The 13437-nt window shown below is 34.6% G+C and overlaps 1 protein-coding gene across 1 annotated transcript in view; it reads left to right on the top strand.

The window, feature by feature from the left end:
* TBCK (TBC1 domain containing kinase) overlaps nucleotides 1-13437 on the top strand; it is a 747174-nt gene that overhangs the window by 656845 nt on the left and 76892 nt on the right. Inside the window, 1 exon segment of the mRNA XM_053703518.1 lies at nucleotides 11018-11177. Coding sequence (XP_053559493.1) covers nucleotides 11018-11177 — 160 coding nt within the window.

Raw genomic sequence — 13437 nt, 5'->3', positions numbered from 1 at the left:
TAAGACGTTTCTTTTATAGACATGTAATGTTTAGTTTTAAAATAATCATTGTCACAATGGGATTGCTTATAATGTTATATGTACTAGATATACATATCTAAAATTATAAGTTATCCTATAACTTTAGTCAGTGTTTGTAATGTGGTTTATGGAGTGTCATAAAAAAGGAGTGGCTATCTTCCCTGTCCGCTCAGGAAGGGACTGGGTCAGAAACCTGACCTCAGGAAATAAACAAAATGTATGCTTACCTAATAAATTAATTTATTTCATGTTGGTGAGAATCCACAATCTATTACACATGGGATTCACTTCTCAGCCACTATGAGGAGGCAAAGATTTAACAAAAGTTTCAATAACACTTCATCCTTCCCACCTCACTGGCATGTCAGTCATACTTATAGCCAAGCAGGATATATCATGGAAAATTGAAGTGCAAAATGGTACTCTCTCCAATATTACAATTTTATATATTAATAAGATTGGATGGGGCTCGTGGACTCTCACCACCATGAAATAAGTGAATTTATCAGGTAACCTTAACCTTCAGGTAACCTTAAACTTTTGTTTTCTTTCATAAGATGGTGAGAGCCCACAATCCATTATGCATGGGAACTACTGGAAAACTTTCCTACCAAAGGCTGCTTCCCAAAAAAAGCAAAAACATCAAAATGCAAGAATTTAGTAGTAGGAAGTAAGAAGTATGAAGCTTCATTTTTGAATACCCAGGAAGTAGAAACGGTTCTGGTATAGTGAGCTGTAATATGTTTTGGAGGAGACTTACCCAACTCCATGTAAGCCTTGTGAATCAGTCATTTTAACTAAGAAGCGAAGAGAATTGCTGAGGCCTTTACATTGAACCAAGAAATTATTAAACAGACTAGAGGACTGTCAAACATGTTTGGTAGCCTATAGGTAAAACTTTAAAGCTCTTACTACATCCAAATTATAAAGAAGTATTTCCTTTGAATTTTGAGGATTAGGACAAAGAGAAGGGACTACAATTTCTTGATAGATATTATCAGAAGGGACTACCTTTGACAAGAAATCAAATGTTGTTCTTAAAACAAAATAAGGTAAGGAGGCGCACAAGAAAGAGCTAACTCAGAGACTCTTATAGATGATGAAATCACTTGTAGAAACAAAACCTTTCAGGAAAGATACTTGATGTCCAACGAATGCATTTTTCCAAAGGGAGAAACATGCAAGATTCTAAGAACCTAATTTAGATTTCATTGTGGGGAAATTGACTTAATCACAGGGCAGATCCTAAATAAGGCCTGAACAAAATTCTGAATGTAAGGAAGTTTTGCAATCTTTTTGTGCTGTAACACAGACAAAGCTTGCAGATAGACCCTTATCCAAAGCCTTTCTTCTCATTGCAAAAAATTAGGCATTCAATCTCCAAGCCTTCACGCTTAAAGACTTACAATCTTGATGAAAAAAAAAGAACTTGAAAGAGGAGGTCTTTCAGGAGGCTGGTTCTGCAGAGCCCTAAAGATAGCACAGAGTTCTAAGGTGTTTATGGGTAAACTCGCTTTCTGAGGATACCAAACTCCCTGTTCTCTCCAGGAACCCCATTCTGCACCCCAAGCCAGAGAAACTTGCATCTGTCATGACAATTGTCTAGTTTTGGATGGACAAAAGATGCTCCCTAGTGAATATACTGGTTCTCTATCCATCAAGAAGACTACCTTGTATTTGTATCCAGAAAGATCCTTTGAGAAAACTTAGTGATGTCCTTGCACCTCTGACGTACCATGCCTAACTGAAGAGGTCTCATATAAAGCCAAGCACAGGGTATTGCATCTGATGCAGCAATCATCATACGTAGAACTTCCATGTTTAAAGCAACAGGAGGATTGGACAGAGACTGAAGTTTCACACATGTTGACTGCAACTTTGTTTTCCTTTAATCTGTCAAGGAACGTGTCATTGACATTGAGTCTATAATGATCCCTAGAAAGGAGACTCTGGTTTGAGGAGATAGAAAGCTCTTTGGAACATTTATTCTCCAGCCATGACTGCTAAGAAAGAACAATTGTTTGTTGATATGAGATACTACTAAAGGTAAAGATGGAGCCTGCACCCAATATATTGTCCATTTAAGGACCCACTGAAATACCCTGGGCTTTAAATTACAGACAGAAGAGTTTTGTACATATTCTGGGAGCAGTAGCCAGACCAAATGAAAGAGCAACAAACTGAAAATGTTTGTCCTGGAAAGAAATATGAAGGAACTGATGATGATCCTTGTGTATAGGAATATGCAGATAGGTATCCTTCAAATTTATTGAGGACATAAACTGTCTTTGTTGAACAAGGGGAACACTAGTTTGAATTGTTTCTGTTTTGAAAGTAGGAACCTTGAGAAACTTTAGAGATTTCAAATCCAGATTGGGCCTGAAAGTTCCCTCTGGTTTTGAAACTATGAAAAGGTTGGAATAGAAACATTGGCCTTGTTTTGGAATCAGAACTGGAACTCCCATGAGTTCTAGATCCTGAACACAATGAAAGAAAGCTTGAGCTTTCACAGGTTTCTTTGGAACATTGTTCAGAAGAAATCTTCCTCTTGGAGGCCTTGATCTGAAACCCTCCCTGTATCCTTGAAAACCTATTTTAAGCACCCAAGCATCATTGAGACCAGGCCTTCTGAAAAAGGCACAATCTGTCCCCTACCAGAATAGGATCTGGATTGATAGCCACACCTTCATGCAGACTTGGAAGCGGAAAAAGTTTTTTAGGACTTGTTCCAATTTGGGATATATTTCCAAGAGGATCTGGAAGAGTCCTGTTTTTGGGTAGAGGGGGAAGCTTTTTGGTTCCTATATTGCCAAAAAGGAATGAGAATGGTTAGTAGCTTTATTCTTTCTCTTAGACTTTTTGTCCTGAGGAAGAAAAGCTCCTTTTTCTCCTGTAACAGTAAAAATGATTGAATCTAGACCTGGCCCAAATAAAAACTTCCCTTGAAAAGGAAGAGATAGAAGTCTAGACTTTGAAACCATGTCAGCGGACCAATTTGAGCCACAAAGCGCTTCTTTTCAAGACATATAAAGCCATGTACTTGGAATAATAATGTCCACAATGGCATTACATATAAAGGCATTTGCTGATCAAACAAGCTTCAAACGGTGATGAACATCTTCCTCAACAGAATTATTAGATAATTGGTCAGATAAATTATAACACCAAAGAGAAGATGCTACTGCTATGCAAGCAATACTAATAGCAGGTTTGAACAAATAATTGTCTTGAAAGAAAGCCTTTCTATTCAAAGAGTTTCTATCCATAGGGTCTTTAAACAAAGTATTGTCTTCCAAAGGAATAGAAGTACTTTTCACTAAAGTAGAAATAGAACTATCTACCTTTGGAATTGTTTCCCAAAGCTCCACATTAGCAGTAGGTAAAGGAAACATCTTCTTGAATGCAGATGTAAGATTAAACAGAATACTGCTTTAGACCATTCTTTGATTATAATCTCCATTATTGCCCCAGGAACAGGAAAAACATCTGGAATTTGACCAATGGTTTAAAAATGAAATCCAATTATTTATTGAATTTTTCTTCAGAAGTCTAGAATCCTGTACCCCTAAGGTAATTAAAACCTCTTTTAAAAGAGTTCTAAGATGCTCAATCCTAAATATAAAAGAGGAGGATTCTGTATCATGGTCTGTGACTGACTCCTGTTCGTCAGAAAGTATTTCTCCCTCAGAAGATGGATCTGAAGAGATAGAATCTGAGTCTGCATGTAATCGTGTAGATGTTCTTATCTTGACTGATTCAGAAGTACATGGCAAATGATAAGAAAGTTTTTGTCAGAGACTCTTTTGCGCTTACTTGAAGGGGGCATGGCCACCAACATCTCAGACACAAATCTTTAAATCCAGGCCAAAATCTGAAGAACTTCCCTGTACAGTACAAACAGAGATGGCATATTCCTTTAGAGGCAAGGGAAGCATTAGAATGGTTAAAATGCATAAGGTGAGCCATACATGAGTGACATAGTTGAGCTGGTGGAGTAATAGGAATTCATTTACAAAAAATGCACTTGAACAAGGGTTCAGAGGATCTGCTATTTAAAGTATCCACATTGGAGGGGGCAGTTCCAGAATTCTCCATTATTAGCAAACAAATAAACAATAAGCTAGCAGACAGTATATGTGTCTTAACAAACACTGAGAGTAGTAGTCAAAGTAGAGGCAATATGCAGGGACTTAAAGGGACAGTCTAGGCCAAAATAAACTTTCATGATTCAGATAGAGCATGTAATTTTAAACAATTTTCCAATTTACTTTTATCACCAATTTTGCTTTGTTCTCTTGGTATTCTTAGTTGAAAGCTTAACCTAGGAGGTTCATATGCTAATTTCTTAGACCTTGAAGCCCACCTCTTTCAGATTGCATTGTAACAGTTTTTCACCACTAGAGGGTGTTAGTTCACATATTTCATATAGATAACACTGTGCTCGTGCACGTGAAGTAATCTGGGCGCAGGCACTGATTGGCTAGAGTGCAAGTCTGTCAAAAGAACTAAAAAAAGGGGCAGTTTGCAGAGGCTTAGATACAAGATAATCACAGAGGTTAAAAGTATATTAATATAACTGTGTTGGTTATGCAAAACTGGGAAATGGGTAATAAAGAGATTATCTATCTTTTAAAACAATACAAATTCTGGTGTAGACTGTCCCTTTAATTGTTAAAGCCTGAGATAAGGGGAAAACACAATAATAATGGTAACTTAAACAGTAAAGATCTTTGCTGTAATGTGTAGACTGAACATTTTTAGAGTCTTACCCCCTACTGACAGACTACACACTGCACAATGCCAGCCTCATCCCAGTGTATGGACAGGGAAAAAAAAAAGGCAGGATTACTTGCGGCAGGAAAAACATTAACTATCCGAGCCAGCTAAATTTAACGCCACTGAAAAAAAAGAGAAAACAAAAAAAATCCCTTGCCGCACTGAACTAAGTCACAGTGGAAAGGATCTATTAGCCCTTTCTGTTAACAAACTAGTGACTGGTGCAGGGTTGGTTAAACCCTGTACGTCACTATTATAATGTGTATTAATGATATACAGTCACCAATATCTGGTCGTCTTATCAGTATGATGATCACAGTTCTTTAATCAACTGTAGAGGGTTTGTGACCCTAAGGGTGTTGCTGTAGGTGAACTTGTCCTCACCCACAGGGGTTTTATGTTTTACATCAAAGGAGTATTGTTGTGGTTAGACCCTTAGATTGTTTTGCTGAGGTACACTGATTTTATTCTAAAGTAAGTGTATTTTTATACTTGTGTTGAAGCTTATTAAATCACTGAAATGAATCTATGTTGCACTGTGTTTATTGTTTATGTTGTAGCACATTATTTATTGACCTTTCCCCTTCTGGAAAGCTCAATTGTGATCAATCAGTTATTTATTTTCAAGCTGTCCATTTTCATCAAATTTGTATCTATTCTTCCTTTGTGATTCTAGGAAATTAAGTTTCCCATAAAATGCTTAGGAGCAACCTCTTTAAATACATAAAGATAAAAAACAACTCCTGTGTATCTGGCTGTTAGCTTATAGCTACTATAGCACAAAAGTAGACATTAGTAGGAACATACAACTCATGCTAAGAATCATCTATATGCTCATGACACCCACATTTCAATTACTGTTGACCATCATTCCTTGAATCCCTCACTTGTGCCACTTCCTCACCTAAACACAACTAAGATTATAATCCATTTACTCATCATTTCCATCTTTGACTAATGCAAGGCCATATGCATTGGTTTGACAAGATTTTCTGTCTGTCCTCCATTCTGTCTGTGAATGCATTTACCAGACTCATCTTCCTTACGCATCACTTTTTATCTGCTACACGTAAGTCAGTCCTGCTGCTGGCTCCCCTTAGTCTTCAAAATATTTATCATACCAAGCCTGTAATAATGCACCCTTTTCTATTTCTGCTAACATTCCCAACCTGCACTTTTTGGTCTAGCATAAGTATTCTTCAGTCAGACCTCCTCATCACATTCCCTTACAGTACTTTTCTTTAACCTTACTGGGATTATAGGGTCATTTAACACTTTAAGATTGTAACATACAATGTTTAATTATGTGTAATAAAATAAACTTTGTTATATACTTTCTTTATTTAGTTTGTCCCCCAGTTCCTATAATTTTATTATGAAAACGGTGGGCTTTTCGATTCCTGTTTAAAATGGAAGAGTAGACTACAGACTTAAAGGGACATTCAACTGCTGTGCACAACTACAAAATAATAGTAACTGCATCTTATCATGTTCCTGCAGCTCTTTTCCTATTTTAATAGCTTAAAGTTGCCAGATACTGAAGCTCCACCTCTTCATACTGGGTGCCTCCATCTTGGAGCTCAAGTATTCTCACAGCCTGTGAGAGAAGCAGTTCGCATTTACATATCAATGAGGTTCTCAACTGTATAAATTGCTTCAGGGTGTATGATACAGTGCAAAAGTTTTACATTTCTGCTGTGGCTGCATTGTTCTATATTATTGTTGAGTGATTTTGTAAAATATATTTGGTATAACTTTAAAACTGTGTAACAATGTAAAGCTCACATGATAGAGCAAATTATTTAGCTGTCAAAAAGTTGCCAGTATTACTGATCTGTAAGGTTGCACTGTTCTGTCACAGGCTGTGAGAATACTTGGGTTTCAAGATGGTGGCGCCCAGTATGAAGGGGCAGAGCTTCAGTATCTGGCACCTTTAAGCTATTAAAACAGGAAAACTGATTTGAAAAGAGCTGCAGGAACAGGATGAACTGCAATAACGTAGTGAGTAGTTAATATTCTTTTGTAGTTGTGCACAGCAGAATGTCCCTTTAATTCTTCTATATTCCATACAATCATTGGTTGCAAACTCGAGTAACTGATTTATAGCTATTCCTAATTGGTGCTGTCCATTGTTTTATTTAACACTAACTTATTTTTCAATAAAAAGCTAAAAAAAATAAAGTATGCTTAATATCAAGTTAATCTTTGTTTTGAAGACACATGTTCTGTGGGATATTGTGAATTGTTAAAAATGTAATGATATACTTACTTTTTATACAGCTCTTTGTATTTGTTCAGACTGGAAGATACTTTCATATACACAGCACTTAGTATTATTTTAGTCCACAAGTGTTAAATCAGATGAAACTGACATTTTGGTGTCCTTAAATTACCAGGTATAAATTGATAGTATCAAGGCAGAATCTTACAAATGAAGTCATGTTGGCAGCAATATAATAGTTTACTTTCTTGAATTTGAGAGGGTTCTCCTTTTTCTCAAGACTAAAATAGCACTAAAATAAGGAATTAATAGGATAAATCGGACTGTAAATTAATTCCTAAAGTACCTTTTTTGCAAATATGTATCTAAAATGAATTTTAAGAAATTATGTATGTTATAATTTTCTCACATATGATTAGATTTAATTTATAAGCCTATTGAGAATAAATCCAAATATACAGTAAACTGAAGTAAACATTTACTTTTTTCTTATTATTTCTATTTATTATCGGGGTGTAATTACCCAAAATGCCTGGCTACATTAGAAGTCCTTTTTACTAAAGTGTGGGAAACAACCTGCATGACAACATGTCATGCAAACGTGTTAGGTTTCTTTTAACAAAATATTTATACAATGGGAGTGGATTGGTGCAATGATAAAAAAAAAATCAGTAGCAATGAGTGAGAGGACCTACTTCTCAAATTAAATGTTTCCATTGCTTTTACGTTGCATATATTCTAAACATTGCTATCAAAAATAAGATTTATTAAGCAATGCTGTAATTTGTATTTGCTGGCACGTTAATAACCACATAATTATGTTATACAGTAGCAAAACTGCTTTATTTTATGTAAACCAGTATCTCAGGGTTAGATTACTATGATGACGCAACCGGTATATCACGTTCCATCATGTTAGTTAGAACTTGTTTCATGATCTAGGTGCGGTACTGTGTTATTTATCTAATTAAATTAGCATCTTATTTTTTGTACACAACAAGGGGCCGATTAACCATTGTAGGGAAATGCTTGTGCAATGCCGCCCCCTGTGGTGTCAATCATCTGATCGTGATGATTGCTGTCCGCCACCTCAGAGGTGGGGGACGAATTAAGGAGCACCTGAAGGCTCGCGCTCAAACTGCTACATTTGCAGCATAATAAATGCTATAGGGATATTAAAGTGCAAAAATCACGTTTTAATTAATTAAAGCAAGATGTGTTAACACTAGTGACCCTGCAATGCTTTGGAAAGAAGTGGTAAATATTTGTGTAAACTAGTCACGTCTACTTTGCTATAGTGTTAGTATATGACTAGGTTACAAAATTATTATGTATTATTATCTTAGCAGTAACCTCCAATAAAATGTTGTATATATTATCTCAACAGTTGCCAACCAATAACATGTATATTCTTAACAATATATTTATTAAAATTAATATTTATGCCTTAATTCTAGATTAGTTACCTTTATAGACACCTTGAATTATATTTATGTAGAAACTAGATTATGAACCAATTATATGTCTATGCTGTTACAATATTCTTTACAAAGCAAACCAAAATATATCTCTAAAATTAACCTTACTCACAATGAATCGCATTAAAATACCCCAAATGATAATACCAGAATAGTCTATAATTAGCCAATAACTCTAATGCTGAACTTATAACCATCAGAGAAATTGTATATTATTAACACAATAACCAATTTATATGCAATTTCTAAGAGATTTCACAATAAGTAAGATTGACTTATAATTATAAAAGTACAAATTATTTTTTAGCAAATAAAATTATTTAGCATTAATATGACTAGTTCTAAACTGCACAGGACTATGAATATAAACTTAAAATACCAAATATCCCTTTGAATCACCAGCTTCAATTAGACTATAGCTATAGAATACCTTTGATTTAAATATGATATATACTTAACAATCGCGTATACTCTACCAAATAACCAGATGAGTGTTCAGCTTCCAGAGTTTCTTGTGGGTCATATAAGAAGGATTTAGAAGGATTATAATACCTTCAGCATGGATTCAACTAATTTTTTAGTTTATAATTTCCATCTTAATATCACATACATACCTTGTGAGTAGCAGTCTGATGTAATTTCATATAGCTATACTTACATTTGATTATTATTCCATATACAGTATATCTCTTGCTGAGTGTATAAAAACATAATATAATTTACAGCACCAATTACATATGCACTTATCAGATGTTTCACTTCATATTTAATATTATACAAACAGACAATCTTCTAGGTTCATATGTATATTATTACCATACTGAGGTACAAATGAAACATTTCTGCAGCTTAATGATATTTTAAATACATTTGAAAATTATAACAATTCATTTCAAATGACTCTGTCAAAGTTTCAACCTTATGCTTTCAACTATACATGTGTTTCAAAGTAGATTTCTTTCCTATTCTATGGAGACGTAACATCTGAACTTCGTGTATTTGAACTCAGTGTGGGACAATTTAACACCTATATGATAAGAGCTACATCCTCTGAGATTCAGCTAGCTTTAAAGATCACTTCAGACTGAGCGACTGCTCCTTCAGATAGGAAAACTCCTTATACAGACTTCCTTTGAAGTGGATAATTGAGACATCCTATGTTTACAAGTGTCTATTTCTTTGTTCTACAAATCTGTGTTTCAGAATGGGGTCGATACCACCCACTTGTTTGGTTGGGATTTGTGATCTGCTCTACATGCTACACTTGTCTGTATATATTTTATTTTATTTTACTTTGCTGGGCTGTTTTTTCAACAGTGTTTTTTTTTTCTATTTTAGTTTTCGTTATTCCGTTATCCTTCACAGTGGAGGGGTGTGCTCTGAGAGGTGAATGGTTTTGAGATAGAAGCTGGTTCGTTAATTATAATGTAGTATTACTTGCACATCACTGATGTGACTGCTTTATTGGTGACATGCTTCAAAAGCATACAATCAAAACAAAAGCTCTCAGTAGAGAAACTTCCACTTCACAAAAAAAAGAAAGCTATAATGCATATTAAAATGCCCTCTCTTAGATACAACAATTTCATAAATTCCTTTTTCTGTGTTATTAAATATTTTCTAGCTTTTTTATGCGTCATAAAAAAGAAGAGGAAATGACTGTTGAAACTTTTTTCCAGGAGAGAAATCTGAGCAACAATAAAAATTATATTCTATTAAATGTGAAAAAGGTAGATATGTGCCAGTCTTATGTGCCATCTAATACATCTGAAATAAAAAAAAGTTAAATAGTAAATAATGTTCCAAGAATACCTCTAAAAATTAAATAATTTATTGATAAATTATGCAGACTAAATGTTTGAAAATTTTAAAAGTATTTACTTTCATGTATGGACTGTTATTGCCAACACTAAGTACAAATACTTATATTTGTCAATATATTAATTGTTACTGTGCAATGTCTATAGCTATGATTGGGGCTAGGAGGGGTCCTTGGGTAGGATATTGCATCTCACGAGATTAGCAACACTTTTGGTCTAATTTTAACAAAAAAAAAAGTATTTAATAATTTGTATTACTGTAATTTGTATTGTTTACTTTTGTTGACAATTGAATGGTTTCCAAATTTTTTTTTTTATCTATGAGAATATTTTTTTTTATATTTATGTGGTACGGCCACCCCTAGTTGGGACCTTTCAGTTAACTCAATGTAATACAAAAATGAAGTGAACTAAGAACTATAAATAATGAGTATTCTACAACATTAGCATTATAAAAAAACTCATAGAAACTGTATATTTAAAAAAACAAAAACTGGAATATATTTTATTAGGCAACAAAGAAAATTAATAATTTGTAATTCTCCTTTTTATTCAAGAAAAATACAACAAACATTTTGGGTTCTTATAACAATTCTGTGTGACACATTCCGCTCTAAACTATCTTACCCTGGGTGCCCTATTGCCCTGGTTAAGGTTACTGCAGTAGAAATCAGTTAAAAGCCTTGACTATATTCTTGCAGCTTTAATCGGGGGCACATACCAGGGAGTATTAATGTGCCATATGGATCAGCTTTCACAACAGAGGGAGATCTTCTGCAGGGTCCTGCATGGACAACACTCCAGAGCTTGAAAGGCAAAGTAATAGTTACTGTGGGACATGTGATGCAGAATGCAGCTGAGGTAAGTTATTTATATTGGGCACCCTAGGGAAAAGGGGCGAACCTTTTTGAGTGGGTCTAAACTGGCAGATAATGCTAATACATTCTCCCATGCTTCCCTTTTTTTATTAAATTACATTTAAATGGATGTTAAAGAAACATAAAAATGTGTCTCTTTTTAAATATATATATATATATATATATATATATATATATATATATATATATATATATATATATATATATATATATATATATATTAGTACAATTAGTTAAACACAATTGCAGAAAATTAAACCAAGCAATATGGTATTTGCTATAGAGTTCGGAGTACAAGCAAATGTATTATGAGTACCACCATAGGCACTGATTCCATAGGGTTGCTACGAAGGCCTAGGGAGGTTAAAGGATCCATGTTTTATTACGCTACCTGCTCTTTTTCCACCACTAATTAGGGCTTCTCCTGCCATCTCAAAACCTTTAAAATAATGAAAGTTGAGGCTTCATTTTGGACTAGAAATGCTTTTCATAGCTTTTGGGACAGCTGTTAAAGGAAAACCATACTGTAAAATTTGTTTCCACATAATGTTTTCTACCAACTGCAGGTATTACATGTATGGGATTTTCTTTCTGTAGGTTTATTTTTGCATTTGAAATTGCTGATTTGTCTTACTGAAACCGTTACCCATTGTTCTTAAGACTGCATCCATTCAAATGGGCGGAGCCTGCAGAAAGTGCAGACCTGCTTAATTTTAGCTCTTTCTCTCTATACACAAAGGTCAATACATAAGTACTGACATTTTCATTCATGGATGTTGATTTCAATGAGGAAAACCTACTATTTCAATTGCAAGAATAAACCCAATGGAGATATTTTAGTACAAGTAATACTATATAGCTGGTGTAACAAGTCAATGGGAACACATTAAGGGAAAATATTATATTACATTGTCCCTTTAATTGCAAATGCCTTTAGGTGCTTAATTATGTAAACAATGAAAAAAATGCAATATAAATGTACTGATTTTCTTCTGCTGTTCCTGTATTTTCCCTTTCCCCTCAATGACTGGACATCTGGTGTGAATGGTATGTAGGCATTTTTCCTGAGTTGGCAACCCGTTAATTAGTTCTGCTCAACACGAGCTTTCAATAGCTGTTTAAATTTCTTACTACCTTGGAATCTACACCTTTATTAGAGTTAATAAACCTCTTTTTTCAGTTAATTGCATCCGGTGCTTGGTTTTTAGGTGGCTATGTATTCTGTAGCTTTCTAGCTACCTTATGTGACTTACTTATTGCTTTATTCATAACGTGGTTGCTGACTCATACGATTTCTCAGATTTTAATCTAAAAATTAATGCACACATTCTCCATCATAATATTAATTATTCTTAATAAAAGTTATCTTTTATTTATTTTCCTGCTAGGGGTTTCCTCTCCCTGCTTTCATTGGCATAATTACATTGTTCATTTCTCTTTGAGTGCTCCACATTTTTTGTCCATCTTTTCTTTTTCCCTTTTTGATATATTTACATAACGAAGAACCATAAGTGAGCACCCCCCACATAATTTGTTATATAATTCTCACAGATGTTTTCATTGTATTGATCATAGTGGGGTATTAATAGATACTTTCCCTTTACCTATATTCTCCTATGTATAGTACAATGCTACCGTTTAAAATTTTTTATTTTATGTTTGTTTTTGTTTTGTTTTTTTCATTGGAAAGCTTAAGCACTTATATCTCCTGTCAGGGCCGGACTTACAGCCCAGGTGCCTGTAGGCACCAAAAGCTGAAGCGAACCCCCCCACACACACAGATGTGCTGGCTATCTTAACTAAAATGGCCGCTGGCATATTACACCCAGTGCCACCTCTGAATCTTACACACAGTTCTGCATATTACATACACACCTCTGCATATTATACCCACTGCCATCAATGTATAATACACACAGTGCAATGTCTTCATATAACACACACCTCTGTATATTACACCCAGTGCCATTTCTGTATATTACACACACCTCTGCATATCTGTATATTACACCCAGTGCCATCTCTGTATATTAGACAAATCTCTGCATATAACACACTGTACCATCCCTGCATGTAACACAAAACCTCTGTATATTACACCCAGTGTCATCTCTATATATTACACACAGGTCTGCATATTACACCCATTACTATCTCTGTATATTACACACATCTCTGCCTATAACACACACCTCTGTGTATTACACCCAGTGTCATTTCTATATATTACACACATCTCTGCA

This window comes from Bombina bombina, chromosome 2 (assembly GCF_027579735.1).
Source record: "Bombina bombina isolate aBomBom1 chromosome 2, aBomBom1.pri, whole genome shotgun sequence".
NCBI lineage: Eukaryota > Metazoa > Chordata > Amphibia > Anura > Bombinatoridae > Bombina > Bombina bombina.
The sequence above is the reverse complement of the archived record's forward strand: the minus strand, read 5'-3'. Positions and strand labels throughout refer to the sequence as shown.